Here is a 26,417-nt window from a genome sequence, read left to right as displayed (position 1 = left end):
TGACCAGTCAAGCAAACAGGGCGGTCCTAATAAAAGACCATCTTGCTTCGGTTCAAATTTCCCTGATTGAATGTCAGTCAGGAATGTTTGCGTGGCAGCAAAGGAGAAAGTGGGCCATCGTTTAAAGGACCACTGCCTTGCACACATTAGGCCTTTGTTCAAGCTTTTATGAGGCACAGGGAGAAGGAGAATTGACAATCTACACTTGTCTAACTTACAGTACTATGTACTGTATTATAATCTGATTGCACAAGATCATGTGTAAATGTTCTGATACATACTTCCCAATATTGAATCAGTTATCTATACATTTTGTTGTGATTCTTTTGTACAGTTTGTAGTATTTGTTTTGCCAGTAAGCTATTGCATATCATATTGTATTTCACCTTAATCAACAACATGAACAAAAAATGTGAGTGTCTTATAACTGGCTGCTAGTGGTCCATTTCACTAACTCCACACTACATGGGCTGCTGGTCCCATCCCGTCTTCCCCCTGAGATTAGTGAATGTATACAGTCAATGCATCATGAACTTTGTATGAGCCCTAAACGCTGGCCATCAACAACAACAGACCTATAGTCAAGGTCAAGCCTTGATGGATCTGATACTGCAGCTGGAGGAGAGTGAGTGTGTATTCTATTAAAAACAATCTGCATTTCACTAAACTCTCCCTCCCCTCCCTCCCTTCCTCCCTCCCTCCCTCCCTCCCTCCACTCTCTATGGATCTTTCATTAGAATCTGGATGGGATCCAGCCGACGCTTTCCTTATACAAGCAGTTTTGTGCAGTTTTCAGCAAAGGAGGCATTTTTTTTTATATTCCAAGTTCATTAATAGTGGATTGCCACTTTTTCCCTTCATTAAATACAATGAGGCTACACAGTAAATTTGCAGCAGAAGCGTGGTACTGTCAGTTTCTTGTGGGACCAAAGGCTGTTTCATGGCAAGCGTAAAGGGAGAGAAAACAGGCCCGCCAAACCTGCAGCTACGGGGGGACAAGATGCGCAGAAGTAAGAAAGGCAGACATGCTTCAAAAACACCCAGCTGCCTTCTATTCAGATTCATTTTAATGGCAAATTTGTTGTCAAACGTTCTCTGCCGAAATGATTAGGGCCCGCTGTTTTCTGAAAAGCGCAAACTTCTGGATTTGCCTGGTGCGCATTGTCACTTTGACAGGCCTTTCTGAGAACAATGGCTGCCCAAATAGTGAAATGTGTTGGCACCCAATCTCTGAAAGTTTCCCCTCAAAACAGGCTCTCTGCTGTTTGTGGATATTCTGCAGCGTTGATATCTAGATGTTGATTATAATGAAAAAAGAAGTCAGTGAATTGAAGGCCCAAACAGCTCCCCAGAGGAGGCACATCAGCTATTGTGAGAGACTGACAGTCACTCCATTGAGTCTATGTTTCTGTTCATAAAACCTTTTTCTATAAAAGACGGTTAAAGAGTACAGTCATTGTGGAAGTGTGTGGCTCGGTTTGCAAAAGCAGTATCGTTTCCAGTAAACCAATATCATTTGTGGAAGGGCTTGATACAAAAATGCTGGTTTGACTACACAAAGAACTGGCAAGTAGAGCTGTCCGATATGGACAAAAACACTTATCACGATCATTTGACCCATTTCCCTCGATAAAGATAAATCGAGTGGAGTCATTATCAACTTTTTGGACCACAACTGTATTGACAACATCCAACATGTTTGTTGTCAATACATTTCAGCAGGACTGAAAATTCAGTCGGACTGATTTTTTACTTGGTGGTCTGTAAACACCAGAGGCCCAAAAGGTGACTGAAATGTTTAAAAAAACAACAACACAGTCTTTATACTGTGTTGTACTGTTTTGAGTGAAAGAAAGCACTTTATCAAATATATATATATACTGTATACTGTGGTTAAAATGAGCGTCACATGCTAAATTTTGGGTGTTGGAACATAATGTTGGTATTGCTAAAACACTGAAATTATCCTCTCTTCAAGAGTGGCCTTTGTAAAAATGTATTTCGGAGACAGCAATCAGAGGAGAGGGTCAGCCTCAGACAGGCGAGAGACTGTGGTTTGGAGGATGAGACGTTTCAGATAATTGCTGCGAGCCTAATCACCGAAATTATCGTGATGAGCTAAATTACGTCGGTAAGAGGCCTGAAATGTCGGTGTCTGTACATTTTCGCTTTATCGCCCAGCTCTACTGGCGAGTCATAATCTTATCTCTATGGATTAGAATGAGGATAGTTTTCCCCCCACGATAAAATTGGGGAGGGGACTGTGGATCTGTCTCCGTCGGTTCGTATGATCGGTTGTCACACGCGATATCTCAGACACTACTGAGACAATTTTTTCGAAACTTGGGTAAATGAGTCTTGCCATAGAGATCCAGCATTTACAAAATTACACTGATTGGCCCAAGGGGGGTGCTATAATAAACAACTTAAATTCCGAAATTACACTGATTGACTGATTGTCACCAATTCACACAAGGAGGGGCGATACATAATTTCACTGTAAAATAAAAAACGATCTTACTTGTTACTTGTTAGTTGAGAAACTGAGGTGATCTAAAATATATAAAGAAAGAAAAAAAAACTGAGTGTGTTTATTAATACCTCCGCATATCAGACCTGTTAAAAATATTGCCATTGCAAAGTCAGTACAACACAAATGTTTTCTCAGCGCTATATCCTCATTTAGCCTGCAAGTCTCCGCTGTGACATTTCTATGGTGTTAAACAGTAATGGAGGAGGAGTAGGAGCTGACGGCACAACGAGGTGCAGCGCCTTTTTTTATTCATTGGATGGGAGAAAGTGGTTAATTTATTGAAAAGCAGGTAGGCGGACGAGGCAGCGGCACGGAACTGATACCCCGCGTGGCTGTAGGTTGTGCACTGAGGGGGAGGGAGAGAAAGACGAAGAGAAAAAAAAGAGGTTGAGGGAGGCGGAGACCAGAGCGACAGAGGAACGGTTAATGGAAATGAGTGACAGGCTTTCAGAATGATTTACAACGGGTGGCGCTGCGGCAGAGCCAGCACTTGATGGATGATCCTGAAAGACGGAGACGAACCATAAATCATGTCTTTGAATCATTGACAGAGATAAAGGAGGGGGAGAAAAAGCAATGGCATTGACGTTCATTCTTCCAATAATGTACATTGACGAGTTACACTACGGAGCCTTAATTAAAAAGTGAACATGGGTCTTCTCCCTCTCCCCCTCCCTCCTTCTCTCTCTCTCCTCTATCCTCTCCTCTTCTCTATGGCGATATCAATTCTAATTAAAGATGCAGCCTCCTCAGACCCTGTCCCATAGCCACATCCTCCTGCTTCCCACAGCAGCCAGATTAGATAAGTACTCTGCTAACAGATAATGTCACTCCCAAACAATATCGGTGAGGGCTTCGGTCCATTTGTTTCTACTTCTGCAAACAGACCCAACACACACTGAGAAACACTTACACACCTGCCTTTCTTCAGAGGGGAACTGATAGCCAATGCAAATAGGGAACAGTGGGGTACACAAACTAAGGCATACTACATACTACATGCACGTTTATGTCGACTAATAAACTGTTTTCAGTATATCGTGGGTGGTATACTGTATCTAATCTATTCTTCAAAGAAATATAATTCAGACATCAGACGTTTTAGACGCAGGTTATTCTCTCTTTAGTACAGATGGCTCTTTGGAAAGAAAAACAAGGAGAAGCCCTGTAGGAGCAGGAAGCCTGAATGAGTGGCATTCCACATCAGCTGAGCTCTCTTAAAGTGCACACAATAGAGCAATGAGGTGAAAGTAATCCTAAACATCTGTCTTATGTGTCCTACACGAACAGACTGTTTGTTCAAGTTCTAGGAAAGGCATTAGCAAGGAGAGAGAGAGGGGGAGGGATATATCAATTCATGCACTAATTCTCCAAAGGGATTGAGCAGGATGCTGCCTCTGTTGTGTGTTGTCTCACTGCGCAGGCAAACAAAATGGACATGACTGCTCTACTAATGCAAATGTGTTTTTAAAATGTCTGAATATGCCATAGGTAAGGTATATCGTAATGAACAAACGTTGTTTTGAATGTGAAAATAAATTATTTTTCATTATAGCAATGTAGGTAATAGTAAGTTATGAGAAAAGTAGATCTGACTGGAAAATCTGTTTGAGTAGAAACTTGAAATTACATGTATGATAGATTTGTTTAGCATTAATAGCAAAGGGGTACTAAACATATCATCACTGTTTGTTTCAAGACGCCTTGTTAACGGCAGGGACATCTTGTGACATCAAGTACAGAGTGCTCTGTGCCCTTGGGCCTCCGTGTGCAGGCTGTTTTGTGTGAGAGTACAGGCCTAAGTGATGAAAATGTTGCAGGAGGACCGAGGCCTGGTGAACCTTCCTATTTGATGGCTGTGGAGGGAGACTGGGGACAGTTGGTCAGTCAGAATATACTGGATATGGGGATATTCACTAAAAGACACAAAAAGAGCTCTCTCTCCTGCTGGGAAAAGACATTTTGGCAGGCTAAAATGGAACTGAACAGACAATGGTCATCGAGCGTTGAAAAGCTGTGGCCATCATACTGGTCAGGCAAAAGGCCCTGATGCAACTGTGAATATTGTACAGTATGAACAAGCTCACACACATGCACACGCATACATGCGCGCACACACACACACACACACACACACACACACACACACACACACACACACACACACACACACACACAGACAAAAAGGTCGAGTTTGGAAATGAAGTCACTTTCAGGTGGGATTTGAAGTTATACATATCATGGTTGATCCAATACTAGCATCAAAACAACGTTTGATTGACAGCTAAAGAAATTACTTGTCATTCATCTGTCATGAGTTTTCTTTTCTCAGTTTTCTTTTGTTGTAAATGTCATTTCATCTATTACTTTTTCACACAAACAGATCCTTGAGATCTAGGGAGCTAGATTTTTTATTTTTTTAAATGTGATCTTCTATACATGAAGTAATAATTTTATTCATAAAACTGCTGTGGTGTTTATTCTGTAAACAAAACAAAAAAGGCAAGCATATCTAACAATCCCCCTCAAGTTGAATGAATGAAAGAGCTATAATGATGAACTTCTCTGAGTCTGTTGGAGCAGTCATTACTTGACTGTTGGCGTGTGATCTTAAATGGTTTTAAAAGATGATCCATACCGTAATGAAGCAAGCTCTCCCTTTGGCTTGGAGCCCACACTACGGAACATAATCAAAGCTAAGTCACAAGGGACCTTTGACGGCTAAACAACTGTTTTTCTTCCTTATTGTATTTCTCTTCACAATCATATACTGTTTTGCAAATACATCCTAGATATCCTGAATATTTGTTTTCAAAGAGACCAAAGAATGCCAGGTCCACTAAAAGACAAGCATGGTGCAGCTTACTGGCCTCTGCAAATGCAGCAAGTAATGTCCAAGCCCCCCCACCCCACCCCACCCCCCTCCTTCTCCCTCCCTGACTCCTCCGCTCTCGGACCACCCTGCTCGCTATGTGGCTACACATGACAGTACGATGCTGCTCAGGCCTTGGACCCATCGCGTTGTTTTTCTTGGACCATGGTGAAAGCAAATAGCAGCTAAAGGGCCCCGGCGCTTGTAGTAAAAACCAAAAACCCGTGCAGTCATTCATCAAAGCCAAGACAACTCGCTACTCCCCCCCATCTCCCACACCCCCACCTCCCACCAACCCCCCCCCCCCCCCCCAAAGGCACGACCATCTCCCCCCACTCTGGGTTTTAACTAGGACTCCAAATAATTCCAGAAATGACAAATGATACTTATATCTCTGGCCTGTGCCGAATCAATAAGCATGCAGAACAACTATCCATCTTGAGAGGTATCGACAGCCGAGGCTCGACATTGGTGGAGGAGCACTTTGTGGCTTTATTCAAGAGTAGGATGGGGAGGGAGGGAGGGGGGGAGACAGTATACACACTCTTATAAATTACAAATATTACCGTTAAAACAAGCCTTTATCGTGACCAACAAAAAGCTATTATAAAAACAGCAGTGTCTAGAGGGATGTTAAAATATCACGTGCAGCAACGTGAAGGAGGACATGTCCTCCCACTCCCACTAAACAAGGGCGACTATCCATCCTTTTGTGGAAATCTGCCCCCCTGAACCAGGACAGGGGTGGGTTATTTTGACAGGAGCACCTGCACATGTTTACATGGCAGTTGTGTGTTGTGTAGGAGCTGATGGGTGCCGATAGGGCCCCCCTCTCTCTCGTTCTCTCTCTCTCTCTCTCTCTCTCTCTCTCTCTCTCCCTCTCTCTCTGGTCCTGGGCTGGATCAGAGCAGCTGACAGATAACACTTCAGACCAGCTTTAGCGCCGGCTCCCCTTGAGGGACTGTGATTGATGACTCCCACTGCCACCTAGATCCATTTTCTCCTCCAATCTGACTCCTAGTCTCAGGTAGCTGATAGCACCTCCCAATCCTTTCATGATTCAAGAGGGCTTATTTTAGCGAAGGAGTTTACAAACACAGTGACTACAGAAAACATCTAGGTCGAACAAATTATGGAGATGGAATTTAACAAGAGGGGATTTTTTTTGAGAGGGGTTATTTAAACTGATTGCTTGTAAGTTAATCTTGATCTAAAACATGAGAAATCAAAGAGAGAAACAGTGGGATGTTTAGAGGAACAATGCCATTAGTATTGAAAATGTTTGGACCCGAGACCCCTGCAGGTCTAAAGGCATTTAAGAACACTTAGCTTAGCCATCTGGTAGACAATTACAGAGGAACAAACACACCGCCTCAGCAAATAAGGCTTGCCTCATCAATCACGGGAATGGCCAGAAGTTGGGCTGCTATTCCTCCTGATTTAATAACCCCATGAACTGCAGGGTGATCCACCACAACAAGATTTCAGTCATCTGAAGAGAAACACAACAATAAACCCGTTGCAGTTGATTAGATTATGAAAGAAAGCTTTACTTTACTGTTAAAGCTCAGCTAAAATCTGTTAAATTCAGTTAAATCATATAGCAATGTGAACAGTATCAAATGCTTTATGTGAACTGTGAAAATTGGAAGAAAAATAAAAATAATAATAAATTCGAAGACACATAGTCAAAAGGATATGTATGCCTATAAAATATGATCTCTATTTGCAACAGGCAAATAAAGATAAATGGAAGTTAAATGTAGCACAGGGTTAAAAGTCAATGCATTTCAAGCATTCACTGTTTCCAGATTCAAGTAGTTTACTTAATTAACATTTGCCCCATGCTTTTAATTGCAATCACGGCTTCCCTCGGGACTCCAACAGGGACTCTACGGTAATTGCTAACGTTGATATGAGATAGTGACACAGTGTCATCCCTCATGTTGAATTTACAGAGTAAAAAGGAGATAGGGCAGCAGGTTGATCAGCCATGCTTGTCTACTGAACATCACTAAACTAGATGACAAAAGGTCTCCCTCGCCTCTGCTGCAGTGATGGTGAAAATGCTGATGTGAAGACATGAAAAAATAGTGTTATTAAAGTAATACTATAGACAGAATTAATTGATACAACACTCTCATGTTATGAATGATGTGGATCTCTAGTAAGCTAAAAGGTTGAATAAAACCGGAATCTCACCTCAATGCAGGTCACTCTCTGCACATTGGAAACTGGGTGTTTTCTGAGCCAAGAATACATTCATTGGTGTTTCTGGTTTGTGGCCCTGCCCTGTGTTGAGAAAAGAACTAGGCCACCACCGCGGTCTAGTTCTCCCCAGTACTACATGGTGTCACCTGCCTGCCAGCCCATGTGGCCTGAGATGAGATGTGAGCAGGTCTGGCAAGAACCAAATGTTTTCATTTACCTCAGGGGCATCTACACTATTCTTTAGCAGGCAGTGGCAGCGAACATGTCAAGATACCGGCCCGGGACTCTGGGCCACTGGAAAAGGTTGTGCACTTCAACTTGGGTTCAGAGAAGCACATAGATATAGGTCTACCTCTGCCCTGCACTCACAGAGAGTGAAGGCTGTGAAGGGACAATTAATTCCTACCGTCGACAGGACCCTCACTCATGTTGATATGAATGATAAATACTGAAGTAACATAAAGAATAGCTTGAGATCACACTTCATAAACAGATCAAAGATGGTTCTCTATCTCTTTATTTTAGGAAACATGTTGTTGTCATAGCACTTAGATGGCACAAAATACTAAAAACCTGCACACCTTCATGCTCGTGTTCACAAGGTTTGATGGATCTACATTCTATTGGGCAGCGGGGGGTGGAGGTATTTGATAAGCTAAGCTCAACACATCTATTTTGAGCTGATGACTTGGTGACAGCACATTTAACTTTGTGATCTCCGTATGAGAGACAGTTAACACTGCTGGCAGTTGAAACACTCTTAGCCCCATATTCATATACTTGATCGTCACGTTTCATTTGATGATGAGTACCACATTCTGATAAAACATTACGCTTTTTGGGTAGGAAAAAGAAAATCAACAAACGTTGCATTGCAGCAATAAACCTATGAAGACCAGAAGTAGTGGTTAAGGGGCTTTACTTGATGGGGTGGAGGGTTGTGGGCTGGGGCTGTCTATAGAAACCTGATTCATGATGTACTTAGGTTGGCGTTTGTGTTCACATCTTTCTGGGATTTACACTCAATTAGAACAGCAGGGGATGGAGGCATTTTTTCAGAGGATAAGTTGAGGCTTGACACATTTTCTTCTGCTACTGCCGCTGAACACTTGCTGACAGCACATCAAAAATCATTTTGTGTGATCACCATATTCAAAACGTGACAAATAGTAAATGTTGCTGACAGTTGGAAAAACATATTCCAAAGGTTCCCAAAAATGTCTGCACCTCATCATCTTACAGTTGACAGAAAGCATTTGTGTTATTGATTAATCAATGTTAGCAGGGCATCAATTAAACAAAAAACATCAGATGAATCACTGAACATTTTAGAGAAATGAGTTGAAGCATAAATTTCTCTGTTTGGCATAGATCACAAGATACTACAATTACCTCCTACTGTAATTCCTTCGACTGTAATGTTAGTTATAAACATGTGTTACAAAATAATGATGATACCACAATAACACTACAGATTGCAAACCGCACAATGTGCAGTATTTGATCCACCACCAGCCTGAAATATGAAACTACTAAATCCTCTTTTTGAGACATTTAGTGATTGAGCCAGCCAGTGCTGTGGGGGACAAAGTAACAGCTAGAGGAGTTACTCATATCCCCCCTTGAAAAACTCCCCCGTTTAATGATCCACCACTAAGGAGAATCCACACACCTCCGAAAGAATTCAAATCCCTTTTCCCACAGCCTCTTCCAGTCCGTATGATAAATGACACCCGTCATTCTGCCGTTGCCAAACAGCACAGAGGGGAATTGTACTGATATATGATTCACAAGAACAGGAAATAAACTCTGCCTTTCTCTATTGCTTTCCCTCTTGCCAAGTAGGACGGACCTGGACAGTGTCAAGGCTGAAGGCTCAGTAGAAGGACCGAAGCACTAAACCCAAAAAGGGAATAGAGTCGACAGTGGTTTGAAAACTGAACTCAATCTCTCAAAGGCTTGAGCTGCTTCTAACTGATGGAGGATACAAGTCATTGCATTGAAATAACAGAAGAATGTATGGGAACTAGCAGAGGACGAGGCAAAGGAAAGAAGAAGAAAAAAATAGAGATCTGGCCTGAGCAACCTAAAGTACGTAATTATCAAAGAGGGAGAAAAAAAATGTTACAGAACGAGCAACCTCCTTCTGCCCCCAATTACAATACAGCAAGTATGGCTAATTACTGCTCCTTGATTATCTCAGATTCCTGATTGAGTGAGTGAGTGAGTGAGAGGGAGAGAGAGAGAGAGAGAGAGAGAGAGAGAGAGAGAGAGAGAAAGAGAGAAAGAGAGAGAGAGCCTGTTTAAAAAGTCAAAAGACATTAGTTGGGAGGCTATACAGTGAACGAGAATGTATGGCATGATTCCGAAAACATTTCTAATCAGACTGGGGCCCATGGTGTTCACGGTGTGGCTGGCTGCACTGTGAGTGTTCCTGTTCCTGTGTCAGTGAGTCTCAGAGGGAGATGAGAGGAGAGGGGGGCCTCTGCTGCTGCTGCTGCTGCTGCTGCTGTAGCTGTGGCCGTTAGGAGAGGAGAGCCCCCTCAGGCCAGCTCTCCGCTCTGCTCCGCTCAGCTCAGCGGTAGGCCTCCCACTCGGGCTCTGAACACAGGGATGTGCCCAGGGCCAAGACCAGGAGCACTCAATCACAGAGACAGCGACATCCTTTCGCCATCACCATCAGAGGGGCCCCTATGGGGGGACGGGGATATTTATGAGCAGCGCGTTCACACACACGCCCATGCGGCTGCGATTCGGCTGATATACTGCCGGCTGGACTGTGGGATGGAGCCATATAGTTCATCTCCTCCTCCATTTCTAGCCCCTCATGCAGACCTCTAGAAGTGCTCCTCGGAGCTTTGCAGGTTGGCTCTGATGCAGGAAGCAGACATCCAACCGTCTGCCACATGTAAATCTATTCAGAGTATGGATATAGAATAGCTAACTTGATTTGTTTAGGAACAGTAGTTTCATGGGTTCATTATTAACCATGGCTTTTTCAAAGGCAAAACAGTGTTTCATAGAATTGACCAACAAGACGCAACAACATGTGATCCTAAACAAAGGCATGACCGTCCATTTTTTGTGCTGTTCATTAACTCCTGTAACAGTGAGTCATTTTCAACTAATTTGACTGTGTCAATGTACACAAAGAAGACTGATCGATTTGCCAGGGAATGGTACACGTTCATACTTTTTATTTCAATAAACAAGAAGAATTGCAAAGGAAGCCCTATTTAAGACCTTATAGTAGATTAGGGAGCGAATTGGAAATGGCTTCAAATTGTCGTTCTAGAGTAAAGAGGCTACTTTGCACCACGAGGGGTTTGTTTCCTGGGGCGGGTCAGGGGATTAAGAGAAGCTATAAAAGGTCTCTATAATGGCATCAGTAATGTCTCACTGCCATTAAAAATGGCGAGAAAAACATCTGCTTTGCATTTTTCACTCCCTCGCCGCTCATTTGTCTTTTGAAACTATCTGGGTGTGTGTGCCCTGGTTTAAACACTCTCACCTTCTTCTGTAAAAAAATATATATATTTAAAAAAATATTTAAAAACTTGAACTTCTGAATGTTAGTCTTGCAATGGAGACGTATTTTTCTCCAGTACCTGAGCTAACCACAGGCTATGTGTACACCTCTTTGACATTTAACAGTAAACCAATATAAATAACCAAGTTAGTCTCATTATTTTCTTGACATTGCTGACGGCAGTTACGGCACGAAAATCATCTCAACATCTTAACTTAATCTGTATCATTTAGTATCATTTTGAGCTCAAGCGTACAGTGCATTGACAAACATACTGTTTTAAATGCTCTTGATTTAGTTTCTCTTTCCTGTACTAAAAGACAGCAGTTGCATTCACACCCAGGTCACATAATGGCAGCCAGTGTCGAGTAAACAGCTTGATTGCTTTATGGCTGGCCCTCTAACCGTCAGAGCAGAGGCTCGCCGCGCCGTGCTGCCCGCCTGGAACCATCCTCTGTTGGCTTCTGGGAAACTCAGGGCCCTGCAGTAATCTTTTCCCTGCTAGCCCTTTAATAAACCACAGCCTTGCTTCATTAGCCAGCCCTCAGCCAGTGATTGATCGCTGCCAGTCACACAAACCCCATCCTCGTCTCTGCCTGGCCTACCTCTCCTCAACCCACTAAATAAGGCACTTTTTCAGCTGCCACCCATCACACTATTAAAGGGAAGTATTCACCGAGAGCCAGAGAGGGAGGGGCATCAGCTCTATATGGCAATGCAACAGTGTTCCTTTTGTTCAAAAACGCTGGGTCAAAATCAATTTATGGGATGCACTCACTATACATGCTCTGTATATTAGATTATGAACTCTTATGAGTTCAAATTCTGTTTTGGCATGTGAGGAAGTAGAGAACATGATCTAATGAACGGTTCAACAATGAGTTGTTCATACTGATGAAAAAATCAGCTTTTTGTAGACAGGATGACACTCATGACAATTATAATTTGTCTTTATACTTTAGCTCAACAAGTCATACTGTGTATATAATCATCACCATTGTAATTCTGATTTACCATGCTCTCCCATGCTCCACATTATAGTAGTAATTGGCATTGTTTATTTTTGGTTAAATCAAAATTCTAATATACATTCGATTACATTGATTTGTTCAGAGACATGTTTTGTTGATGTCCAGAGGTACGAAGGTGCTACAGTATGATACATTCAAAGCATAATGATGAGCAAGATAACAATCGGTTCATCGGTAACAGGTCAAAGATCAGCAGAGACAGCTGATAAATATTGCTTGGGTATACATTACCAACAGTGGCTTGAACTGAAGCCGTGCCGCCAACGGTGATGGAATATACAGTAGGAATGGGTAATAAGACATTATGTATGGGTGACATTTCATCTTCCTATCCTGTATCGTAGTACAGTTTCAAATCTTAAAGAATATCTTCAATGTATGGGCCAGTGTATGTGATCCTTCACCGCACTACCCAGTAGACTAGAGTAACAGAGAAATACAGAAGGGAGAGGTGCTAGATGGTGTTCAGCTGCAGTAATAAAGTCAGTAATATCACTATCTCGCCCTCCTCTCCCAAGAATTGCTATAAACCTATTTCGAAAATTGCACCCATATATTTGTAGGAGACAGTTAGCTCATCCCGGTGACAGTGCAAACTTTTAGGGTGAATTATGCCGGTGTCATTCACTCGAGTTTATCAAAGAGGATCAATTACTCACAGGCCGGAATCTCAGCCAGTGCCTGATGCCACAGCCAGCCAGCCTGCTGCCATGTAGCCAGCCTGCTGCTACTGCCGAGGACTCAAGATGGTGCACAGTCATTCACACACCTAGAGTGTTCACATGCATACATGGACTGTCAACACACAAACATGAAACACCCTTTGCCCTTATACCTGATGCAGTGATTAAAGTAATTACAGTGTTACTTTATAGGTATAAGAAGCTTGTTACAGCTTTCTCACATACAACTAAAATTCTATGTGATTATTCCATTACTAGGACAAACGTTTTTTTTTATTTTTTTTTTTATGAATGTAAAATAACTCATTTTACTGTGAAATCTTATTTATTATTATTACATGTGTGCTCAAGACAAAAACACGTGTGTGCATTGAAAGTATGATTTAAAGGGGCAATCTGTAATTGGTACATACATTTTTGGATATAAATTAATGATATATAGCCATTGATTCTTGAAGAATATAACTTTTAAATGCCTTAGTTAGTTCAAATGTCTTACCCCATCAGAACCCAAAATATAAGCTTGTTTTAGTACATTGTTTGTAAACAATGCAATTGTAATCTGACAATGTATAGCTTTAAAACATGATTAAAATATCATTTTGAGTCAGTCCTTGCATCCATAGCTCTATCTACGGAACTGAGAGTTGTTGCATGACTCCAGCCCAATCCCTCAGCTGTTTACCAAAAACGTGTCGGAGAGCCTGTTATGTTGTTGTTTGAATTACAGATGGCACCTTTAATGTTTATCAATTGGAGTGCTGTCCATACTTCTTTGCTATGATATTCTAGGAGCATTCAGCACTCGAAACACTAGTTTCAAATAATATTTGAGTGAGCGCGATTCTATAATTCAAGACAAAATTTGCTAATATGAAACTAAACGAGATCTTACACTCATCACCTCACTTTTTTGCAATTTTTGTATGAATCACAGCACCTACAGTATTCCACAAGGAAGGGGGCTACAGTACAGTTCAGTACGGTATTCCACAAGGAAGGGGGCTACAGTACAGTTCAGTACAGTATTTGCAGTAACTACAGTCGTCATGCCTTAATGTTAAAGTTTGTTACACTGAATGAAAATGCAAACACTCCTCCAGCTAGAATAAGCATAAACTTCAGTATGACTGCTTGTCATGAATAATGATCAATGCGGGCTGTTCGCAAACCGCAGACACACACAAACACACACTGCTGCTCAATACGCCTGTAGGCAGGAGCAGTACATTCCTATGACTGAAGCGAGACCCCTCCTGATCTGAGTCAGAGGTGGGGATGATCCTCTCAGAGCGAGGAGGATACTTTGTGTATATATGTGTTTAGAGTTGACATGGCAACAACCAAAGCCTGCAGATTCACAGTGCTAGCTAGCTAGCTAGCAACCCCACCCAATATGTAGTCCAGAGGTTTAGATAAATAGGTACATTTGCACTGTGTAAAAGGATGGCATCATCAAAGTATGCCGGGTAATTACAGAGTTTGGTTATGACTGGTATTTTCATTATCATTCATTTCCAGTCCTGGGAAAATAAAATAAATATACGCCCACCAGTTTAATCATAGAGTTATTTCAAAACAGTGAAGTTATCACTATGACATTATCAAGTTCTAATAACTTTAGAGTGCATGCGTTTCTTTTATCTGCTCAAGATGGAAAGCAGATCATTAGAAAGTACACAGAAGTATTTATAAAGCAAATAAGATATGCATATCAATAATAAATGGAAGCAGACTCGCTTGAGTAAAAGTTGTACTGTACTTACAAAACACAATAACCGTAATAAAATAGCGTCAAACTGGCTTTAACCATTTCATCACCCGACTGTTATTACTGCACTGTAATAATCATGTGCCTTTCCTTCTTACAGTATGCGGTATGACCATTATCATGTGTAACTAGTCTAATCCAAATGGGACTGAGTTTACAGGTCTTTGCAGATTTACGTTGTGTTGTAATGCAAGCAACCTTGGCAGGAAATAAGAGAGGGGGGGAAAGAGCCAGCCTTTCATCATTTTCCCCAAATCAGAGGAGGAAATGAATATGGATGCCCTCAGGCGAGAGGGGAAGGAAATTCAGGGGCTGATGAGGTCCCTAAAGGATGCGTCTGGACAGTACCGGAACTTCTCAGTTGGGGCGGTGCCAGAGTGGGAGGGCTGCAACAGAGCATGTAGGAAACACACACTCACACACCCATGCACCAACACACATACACACACACGCACACACACACACTGACACACACTCACACACATGCTCGCTTACTCACGTACACAGAGTATGAGGACTGCCGTTTTACACGCAGAAGACATTCATCAATTCATACAAGCTACCGGCACACGCATACACACACACACACACACACACACACACACACACACACACACACACACACACACACACACACAGATGAGTTATTACTCAATGACAATGTATAGCAGGTGGTGTTGTGGCCACATGTGTTTCTGACACCGGCCTGCATCTCTGATTGATCAAGCAGAAGAGAGTGACCAAGAAGGCATGAGTCATGACTTTGGGCTTCTGGACTCTCCTCCTTTGTGTTCCAGCCAATGGAATTGGGGGCAAGTAGGGGTAGGGGTTAGGGTCAAATTAATTAGGGGGTGATGTCAAATATTAACAAAATACTCATATCAAAGCTTCATAAAAGGTTTCCCTAAACAATTTACCCCTTGACGAACACGAATAGGCACTAAATAGAAATAGAAACTAACACGCTTACTGTACATCACCCATAGGTCAATCAAAAAGTCCCCCTTTTCCAAATTGAATCAACCCCTGTCACTGAGCCACCTTCAGCCAGCTTCGCAGGCCTGTGGACTTTATGGTGAACGCATATACAGTATTTTCCAATTGTTCCACCAATACTGCAACATGACATTGTTGATACTGAAAATAGTCTAACTCAATGTACTGTAGTGACAGAGCAGTTTAGATGGTATGTTTACAGATACTGTCTGTATGCCAGTGAGAGCACTTGCTAGGCTAGAGACATTCAGTGTTGATGTCATGGCCACAGGCGATGGCTGTGATCTGTGTGTGTGACCTCTGTGACGTTGTAGAGATGATCTCCCCATAGGGCCGCGGTTACCACAGAGACACACCACAGCCCTGAGTGGCCGTGTCACTCACAGAACAGACCAGACACACAGACGATTTGCTGAACTTCATCGTGGAGGGAGAGAGGAGACCAATGGCTGATTCCCAAAAAACACCAGACCCAATAGTTGTGCTGACCATCACCACATTCAGACCACCTACAGTATGTTTGTTTCCCTACACTGGATGTGACATTTAACTGGAACTTTGAAACAAATCAATGTGCAAATTCAGGAATCAATCAATGGAATCGGAATCAATGGAAACATTTGAGAATGACCAGGTTTCTTCTAAAATGCTATTGTCGTGAGTCAAACGAGGAACAGAATTAATTTAGCTATGATGTGCAACAGGACCGTTACAGACTCCCTCTGGCCATGTACTGTACTGTAATGGCAGGTATTAGAGAGCTGATCCCACAAAACCCACCCTCCCCTGGCTTAGACACACACACACACACACACACACACACATACACTGGGCCTGTACGGCCATCAGATCCTGCTGTACCAACATACTGTAGTTTGCTGTCAGAGTTCACCCCATCGCTCAGTTCATTTTGAGTATGCAACCCTAGTTTATGAGTAACATATGAAAATCAGGGATAGAAACATGGGCTCCACTTGATACACAGGATGATTTATGTTTGGCCTGCTTAATAACCTCCTGAATGTCTGAGCAGGAAAAAGAGGGAGGATGGGGTCTCTGAGATTCCTTTATCAGGGGAGACTGATCTCGAGATACAGTATGCTTGGACTGTACTGTACGTGGATGCAGTCATTTATGGGTTTTTTTCGCCCTAATTAAAAGTAAATAAATGGGTCTTCCAGATAAGTTGCCCGATTTTTCTATAGAACTGAAATGCCAGAAATGCATTTGTCCAATCAGTCGTGAGAAATCTCTTAAGAAATCTAGCCGGTGACATCACCCGACATGCACATGAACCTTTCATGACGCGTCAAGTCAGTTCCTACAGGAAGCCTTTGGCATCATGTTTGCGTTCAGTCAGAAACAGTTGGCCCACAATTAGGCATGCTTCCTCCTCTACAAAGCCCTCCCTGTGTAATATTAATCATGTGAGAGCTGAATAGGAGCTGTAAATCCATCCACTTCGGAAATCCCCCTTTTATATTCTTAAGATGGGGGAAAAAGCCTCTGAGTTGTGTGATACAATATGACGTTGGTTTAATCAGCAATGTGGCATCCTAGAATACATGGGCCCAGGAATCTGCAACTGATAAGGTTCTGAAGCACGGTATGACTGTCATCTCAAATGGTCATATCAAATACCGTAGGAAGTGAGGAATGGTTCTAAGACATTTTTGGAAATGGGACACTACTGGTATCTGGATCACCTATCAAATCTAAACTACACTGTCCTTACCGTATGTCATTTGTGAGGTAGGTTACCATGACAATGTTGGAAAATAAGCGGATAAACGGATTTCCTGGGATATTTAGTGAAATTAGTTCATCTTCATGGCATATGAAAATGCAGCAGAATCATTTATTTGGTTTGCCCGCATTTATTTTCTTTCCCTAAATTATACTATTTGTCATACACTCATTACAAGGACAGTCAATTTTGAACCAATTCCAATTCCTTTCCTTTCATTTCTAGCTGCAGATGATACAGTGCAGGATGCATATTTTTTCTATTGACTCTACTGTGTTACGGTAAGCAACAACAGTACAATGATAATTGTAATGATAAGCGTAATGCACATGTTGAGTTCCAGAAAAACTACCTTCTTATGTACAGTAATTTGCATTTGTTGAGTTAATGTCAAGTTGCATGTTTCTTCACAAAAATGTCCAAGTGTTTGTTTTGATGAGATAATAAACAAAACACCCTACATTACATAGGTATTATCATTAAAGAATAACTACAAGAGGTAGGTACAACCTATTTAATTACCATGTAACCGGCTAGACGATTACATGCAGACCGAGGCATAGGACTATAACATTTATATGAATATGTTTTTTTCTGGCTCCTCTTAATCAAGTTGTAAGTACAGCAGAGTTATTCTATATTCAACACGGACACCTAAGCTGTCACCGCTGTTTAATGAGTTTCAATTAAGATGTTAGTTTCGACAGACTGGCTCAGCACATGAGGCAAACATTCAAGACAGAAAAAGCACACTAATGAGGAATAGAACTAGAACAGTCTAAAATGATCAAACCTTTGGGTCATTGTACGGAATTTGCTGTATTTCCAATAACACTACATTTGGGCAATATGGATGGTTATTGTTATAGGTTATTAGAGAGGTGCATCAACTGACTCCATCATTAGAAAATGCTTCAAATTTGCAAAAGAAAACGAGGCACAAAGATAGGCTACTGGTTTGCTCAATAAGTCAATTCATTGACTCATTGTCAAATACATACTGTATACCGAACAGTACGTAGTGCACACTGAAAATTGCATGTTACATTTAAATACTTGGACAATCCATATTCATGATTGGTTGTAATAGACAGTGCTCATGTCTATGCGTTTTTTCTCCAAGAAACCAACATGTGATTGAACTGGTGAAAATGTGAAAGCCTCTATTTGACCTCCGTCTGGAGAATGGAGAGCGCAGGCCAGTGAGGTCAGCTGGGACGACGGAGCATAGAGTTGATTCATCAAATTAGGTCCTATGTAATTGCACTGCGTGGCAACTCATGAAATGTGTCGGCTATAAAGCTGTCAGAAAGCCATCAGCCTCCATGCTAAATGAAGATGTGAAAAGTGCAAGGTTCACAGAACTTCATATTTCTGGGGTGTTATTATAGTGAGGTACATTTCAGTACACCATGCTGCCATAACCCTGCTTGGACGAGGAATTGTTACCACGACATTTAGAAATAAACCTTTTTTATCTCCTTAAAGAATGCAATTTCCATAGATGGATTTGTTTTTTGTCACGGCCCTTATGGTAGATTTTGAGGAAACGGTAAGGTAATTGCTGTCAAAAGGTACACAAAGTTAGAAAATAACATTGACCATTTAATGAACCAACCTTGTTACAAACAGTTTTTTTTTTTAGGAACGGAGTTGAAGAATATTGTACTTAAAAATAGAGCCTTCACAGACATCTACATAACAAAAATGAGCATTAAATGCAAATTGAACTACTGTATGTGACCTCTATGAGAAGCATAGAGCACAATGTGAAGTCAGTTTACCTAGTTGTAATTGTTACAGATCACACTATTAGCACAATATTGTCATAGCTCCTGCTCCTGTAGACAGTAACTGCTGAGGGTTAATTTGCATAATAAATCTTAATTGAAGCCCATTAAGGATTTGATTAGAAGCAAATCATGTACACCACGGATAACTTCAGATTAATGTTTTCACAGTGTTGTGATATTTTCACATTCAGGGACAATTTTACATAGTTTCTTGAGCTGCTCTCACTAACTCTTCGATATTTTCATTTATTCTGCGCTATTTTATTCTCGTAAATGATTACTATTCATGTACTGTATCATGAAGGCAACTTGCAATATGTTTAGATGTTGATGTTATGCGCTTCGGTTAAAAATACTTAAAGTTCACCTAAACACATTAACACATTGAAACATGAAATAAAATAAGTGCTTGACATTATCCATCCTCCTCCAGATGTCATTCAGACAGTTGATGTCAATCATTGTAATTAGTAGTTATAGCATGTACAGCACTAATTTACACTGTCCTTGTAAATAATACCTCTGAAATGAGAGCACCTTTATATTTACACCGGCAGGGTTTTCTTTTTTTTCTGCGAATGATGGCATACACCTACAACAGATACGGTAACCTCTTTTACAGGCATCTGGAGTAGGTAACCTGATCCAACACTGATTGTTTTGAATAACGTACAAGCCATATGGCCAACATTTCGGGCTATTGACTGACTATACATTTAGGTCAACAACTGACAGATGGGCGCGGTGTCCTCTGACGTGTATGGAAAAAGTAGGAGAGGTATTTGAAAGGTGGACAACGATGATGTCAGGAGAAAGGGCTTGCTTATGACATAAGAATATACTAAGAATATACTGTATATTTCAGATTTGGCTCAAGCTTCGGTATACAGTACATCACCACCATAAACACACTTCCTTTATGTAATCAGTAGCAGGACCAATGTGTTCTCTATAGGCCTCTATAGGTCTCCTATAACCCTATAGGCCCCTCCAATTTCCATCCTCAAATTCCATATAAATGAAGCGTTGTTGCTATTCAGTCTTTTCTCCATTTCAGTCTTTAAATCATTATATCTATGGGGACCTGGACAAAACACTGTAGCATAATTTCTTTTGTACTCAGGATGTCTGGCAGAAATAATGAGTTTTAGCATGCTTGCAATAAAACTCTCCCAATATTGTAGTTATTGTCAGACTTAATGAGGAAAAAGAAGGGGAAAAATAATAACAAGAAATAGCCTTTTCTGCTGCAATGATCACATGGAAACATTATCCACATGAATCACCCCAACGGCATATCAGATTGTGTCATTTGCCTGGAAACTAGCGTGGTCTCAGAGGGAAGGCAAGGTGAATGAACGGCTGCTGTAGCGAGGTGCAACACTGCACATGCACTTGCCTTGAGACCAATCATAACAGCCTCTTTTTTTTCACACAGGAGAGCTGAAGAGGAGCGATCACTACGCTCCAGGGCACAAGAGTCTCTGTTCTTATCACCTAGACAGTGCACCACCCTGTCTGCCTCCCTCTCAGACAAACAAAAGCCCTCCCAAACTATTAGCTATCCACACCTGTCACCTCGCTGGCATGGCAATGCAGGCGGAAACGCAATGAGATCACATACGCTAAACAAGCCCTGTATTACTCTACTGTTTTACTGTTATAACCACACTCACAGAAGCAGACGATAAGGTCAGAAAGGGGAGCACAACTAAGTGAAAAGGTCATAACTCGTGGTCTTAAGTCTAAAAATGTGCTATGAGATATTCATAAGGAAGTAATAAGGCTCTAATAACCTTAATTGCTCATACACCTGCATGTTACAAAAGTGTGAATCTTGCCATCCAAGACCTTATACTGTATTGACATCTATCAAAGGCAAAGGAGAGAACTTCTGAGTAGTACTAGCCTACTGCTGATGACATTAGCCAGTGACTCAATGGAGTGTAGGATAGAACAGTGAAATCAAGGCTTCCATGCATCCATGATAGTCAAATGGTCATGGCCATTGTCATGGGCAATGTTGACTGCTTTGTGGTCATTTGATTGTCATTTTGATTTTAAAACCCCAATCTTGGACTCATTTGGATCAATTATCAATAATTTCTTTGTTATTAAACTCAAGAAAATGTAATGAACACTTACACACATATAAAATCACTATAATTATCAAATATTTACTGTACCAAAGGGCGGTAATCTGCTGAAGGAAAAATAGGGCAGATAATTTCTTTAAGCTTTTGTCATTCAAATTGCTCCAATGGACTGCCTATTTTACCTTACATTTGGTAAACAACATCTGCCTTGATGGTAGGATGTTTCCAGAACAAACCACTTAGGAGGAATTTCAGCTAGCCAATTCCCACAAGCTGCTGTCACTCACTTACTGGCACTGCAACACTTAATGCCTTTGTCTGTTCTCCAATTTATCTTGTTAACAGCAAATTGGGATAACGGTTTGAGGCACACAGCTATTGTACAACTGATAAGAGAAATACTTCCACTGCTGCAAGATAACGTATGGTCCCCTTCACTCAAAAATGTATTTAGTCCACTTTAAGGGTTCTACTGTAAGTTTATACAAAATATAAAATCAAAACACATTTCATACCGTACCCTCACAGTGTATAGGCCAGTCTCATGTCCTAGTTGTGTTTCTACCTTGTATATACATATCTAAAGGCTTGGTGTATTCTGCATTGCACCAGGCAGTAATTGTCACTTTAAGTTACCCTTACACTCAATGAATGGAGAAAAAGTAAATCACATACAATTGGCCTTTACTTGCCTGTCTGTAGGCTCACATTTACAAATATGCCTATTAATAAAACCAATCCCCAAGGAGCGGAGAGAAGCACCCTGGAAACCAAATGTCCTCTGAATTAATGTGTGAACTGAGACTGTTCTTTTCACTACACCTTACAAAATAGAATTTTCCCTGAGAGGGACACTACATCTTTAAGAACACTACAAAAAAAAAACGATTCCTTGCATCTTCGATGGTCTTATTTCAATACCCCTCTCTCCTTGTTCCCCCTCCACACATCATTAAACATATTATTATAACATGACTGTCAGCCCGCGTCTCTCTTCGCTCCATTCTTGCTCTGCCAGGTAATCAATTTGTCGTCACTCTCTGTAACCCCAGTAAAGTCATCAAGCGAAATGAGTTACAGCTGCAAAGAGCCTTCAAAGAATACAGAAAAAAAAGACAGAGAGAGAGAGAGAGAGAGAGAGAGAGAGAGAGAGAGAGAGAGAGAGAGAGAGAGAGAGAAATGACAACACACTACAGCCCAGGAATATTCTTCGCCGCCTGATAGCACATCCCAGGTCTTGAAGATGAAATATTAATGCACAATTTGTTTATCTGCGGGCCCACATCTCTCCAGTGCCGAGCTGTTAATTTTCTATCGGCACAGACAACGGATCAGTCAGTCATGAACTCTTCACAGCCATTACCGGGAGACATTTTGATTAAGTATTCCTAATGTAGTGGATAGGAAAGAATGAAAACACTCTGCCTGCCAACTTTTGATTGACCATTAAGCCACTGATGAATGTGCCTGTCAAAGAGGAGACAATTACCTCAACAATGAAGAAACTCTTGTGGAAGGCTTATTTCTCTATAGGGCTGACACATTTACCAGATTACAGGCCAGGCAGCTGAGAGCATGTAAAGGGATCGCTTAGGCATCTTCTCAAAAGTTCTCTGAATAATAGTGGGGACATTGTTTTTTAAGAAAAGGGGTTTTCGCAGACTAAAAATCTGGTGGGGAAAAAATGTTTTGTGTGTGAGTGCATGTGTTTGTGTGTCTGTGTGTGTGTGTGTGTGTGTGTGTGTGTGTGTGTGTGTGTGTGTGTGTCTCAATGTGTGTGTGTGTGTCTCAATGTGTGTGTGTGTGTGTGTGTGTGTGTGTGTGTGTGTGTGTGTGTGTGTGTGTGTGTGTGTGTGTGTGTGTGTGTGTGTGAGTGTTTATAAACTGAGTGTGACTGTTAGATAAGGGTCTCACTATCTTACGCGGGCGGGTACAGAGAGCCGCCATTATTGGCACAGAACAATCACCATCTGGTCGCTACATCCGCAACCATAATAAAGAGTGATAACTTCTCAACCCACTGTAACCACGTTACTGCATCCTCCTCAGCCACTAAAAATACCCTTGGCCATTTCATCTTTTACCCATCAACTCAATCATTTTGAAGTCCCCCTCTTAGCAACTTCACTGGTAAGCCTATAGGCCAACATTACAGTGTAAAATAACAGTACAGTATGTTCTGCACCGTAGTTAACACTATCAAGAATAAAGGTCAAGGTTAATTACACTCATATTACTTAGGGCCTACTATTACAGGCATTCACACCGGTTATTTCCTGGAATAAACATGTGATGTGAAAAGTTGCAACAAAGTATAAGAGAGAGAATAAGGTTCTATCGTGAGGTGTTACTAACAATAAAAACAGGTGCAAACATTACGATGGTGCAAACACCATTCAAGGTCCAGTGTTCTTCACTTCGGTATTGATCATGAACTGTGGAGTAGTTCACGCACGCACGCACGCACGCACGCACGCACGCGCACACACACACACACACACACACACACACACACACACACACACACACACACACACACGCAAACACAATAAATATTAACAATACATTACCCTGATTTATTTGAGAGGTCTTTTAGGTCTAACCTTCATTATGAAGAGGCGTGCATTATTTTGCTTATAACCCCTAACACTATACGACAAAGGAGGCAAGGTGTACTCTTTTATGTATGTTGCACTATGTTATATGTGAACTGAATGATATTGATGAGCAACAGTGTAACTTAATTATGACTAATAACATGTGCATTTGTATTAGCTATTTTGGAGAGTGAAAGCATCACAAGAGAAGTATTACTACATTATTATGCTACTACAAAGTAGTACAAACACACACGAAAAAAGTTGGAACTTCCTTTTGCCAACATTCATTGCTACTGTACTGTACTCTGTCTCTCTGTCTCTGTCTCTCTCTCCCCCTCTCTCTTTGTGTGTACAACTGTGCAAGTGTGTGTGTGTGTGTGTGTGTGTGTGTGTGTGTGTGTGTGTGTGTGTGTGTGTGTGTGTGTGTGTGTGTGTGTGTGTGCGCGCGCGCGCGTGGGTGTGTGTTCTCCATTTGTCTAAAAGATATTAAGAGTTCATGTGAAGTTCATCTGTGTCTGATACTCGAGGCACATCTGACATTTACTTAATGCAAACTTCGGCTGTTTATGGCGATAATACCGCTTAGAAGCCGACTTTATTTAATCAAAAACTCACTTTTAAATAACACAAATTACCAAAATAAGGCTAATCATTAAATCATCAAATGTTGTTAAATCTTACTAAATTAATCCCCGACAAAACATTATGGCGTGCAACACAGTCCTTTAAACAAAAAAAGATGAATAATACAGAATGCCTTTTCTGAAAGACATTGTATAAGTTTCTGTCATTGGTTATCCTTATCACTGCCAATGTGATTTTACGTAGAGTAGCATACTGTATAGCCTACTCACCTCTTCATATTTTATAACGTAAAGTTACCCCTGCAATAGGCTTTAATAACATGCAAAATATCCATCTGTGTTTATGTTGGTATTGCGCGAACAATCTAATATTGTTGATGTCCCATACGATAAGTGTCAATTTCCCCCTTACCCGCAGCCCGTTTCGGCGCCTGCTGTTTCCTCCTTGGCATTTTTGAACTCGTAGTTCACGTAGACTCTGCCCAGGTGAAATTGGTATGCGGTCTAAAATAGTCCATGCATAGAGAGAGAAAGAGCGAGTCTTTATTTTGCTCTCAGAGTACTTCTGTTCTCTCACTACAAAATCCAGAGTCAGAAACGTTGCCTGGGCAAAGCAGATGTCAGAGCGGTTATTCTTTCACCTCGTTCCTAGATCTACTGTAGAGCTGATTGTCTTCTTTTCTTTCCGTTTTTGTCCACCAAAGCCATAGGACGATGTCTGTCACATGTCATTCAGTTTCGAGCGCACAGTATTGAATATGTGGAAGGAAGCGCGTAAAACGTTCGGGTAATGATGGTAGCCTATATCACGCACGGTACAGGCAGGGTGAGGCGATGCCAGCAAACATCGATCCATAGAACAAACTGAACATTAAAAACTCCTCCCTCCTCGCCTGGACTTGATGATGGCAGCGAGACATTTGTTACACTAGATAACCATGAGTTTATTAAAGGGACAGGGTCCAGAGAAAACACGAAGACGTGCTGAGCTGTTTCGGATGAGAAAAGGTACAAGGCGTCACTGATTTTAGATCCTTTATGGGATTCTTTTGCAATTAAATACTGAGATGTTGGAGGACAGACTGGGACATTTGAAAACTTGTACTCCTTGCAAAATGTGGAATGATATAATATAGTGTCAGCACTCATGTGATTATAGCAATGTAATAACCACACTATTGGAACAGCAGGCTCACTATGTCAGAACACCTACATTGTAAGTTGTTCATATATTTTCAGGGGGACTTAAACAATATAATATTAATCTAACTCACATTCTTCCCTTAAGACTTTTCCACTAGTAGTGCAATAGGTAAGCTTTCATGTTTAGAACTTTAAAGGTGTGTGGAACTGCATTGTATCTGGGTCAGTGTTTTGGGACATATGCTCTGAGTCCAGGATATGCTGAAGGACCTAACCTAGAGTTTAGGTTAGGCATAGGGGCAATAATTGGTCATCTTGACCAACTGCTACACATCAATTTCTCAGCATCTCTTTACTATTGAGTCAACCGTGAACAAAGTGTCTCTCTATGACCTTAGATCTACTCATGACCGAATCAGATACCAAGTTTAGGTGATGGATGACTTCATCTCAGCAAGACAACGCCCCTTTGAGAATCCGGTTCGCCCCTGCATTACAAATGGCTTCCTAATAATATTCCATCACCCCATTCTGTGTCTGTCACTCATGTTGCCCACAATGCCAGAGACCTCCCCTGAACTTCCCCTGAACCTGTGTGATCAATCACAGCTCAAATCTAGCCCCAGTCATACCTGTCTGACAGCATTTAACACCCAGTGTGTACACAAGCATATGTGCATGTGTGTGTGTGTGTGTGTGTGTGTGTGTGTGTGTGTGTGTGTGTGTGTGTGTGTGTGTGTGTGTGTGTGTGTGTGTGTGTGTGCGTGGTCTGACACACTGACAGGTCCCACACTAGCTCCTACCTCCCCTCACCTTATCTCTACCAGC

General features: G+C 41.4%; 1 protein-coding gene across 1 annotated transcript in view; it reads right to left on the bottom strand.

Annotated features, from left to right (window-relative positions):
* tshz2 (teashirt zinc finger homeobox 2) overlaps nt 1-25,240 on the bottom strand; it is a 36,723-nt gene extending 11,483 nt beyond the window's left edge. The window contains exon 1 of the mRNA XM_083675429.1: nt 24,859-25,240. Within this exon, the coding sequence (XP_083531555.1) occupies nt 24,859-24,898 (40 nt within the window). The 5' untranslated portion in view covers nt 24,899-25,240. The remainder of the gene's footprint in view (nt 1-24,858) is intronic.
* Nucleotides 25,241-26,417: the final 1,177 nt, after the last annotated feature.

The sequence above is a fragment of the Argentina silus genome, assembly GCF_951799395.1.
Source record: "Argentina silus genome assembly, chromosome: 8".
Taxonomy (NCBI): domain Eukaryota; kingdom Metazoa; phylum Chordata; class Actinopteri; order Argentiniformes; family Argentinidae; genus Argentina; species Argentina silus.
Note: the sequence above shows the minus strand (reverse complement) of the source record. Positions and strands in the feature narration are given on the sequence as shown.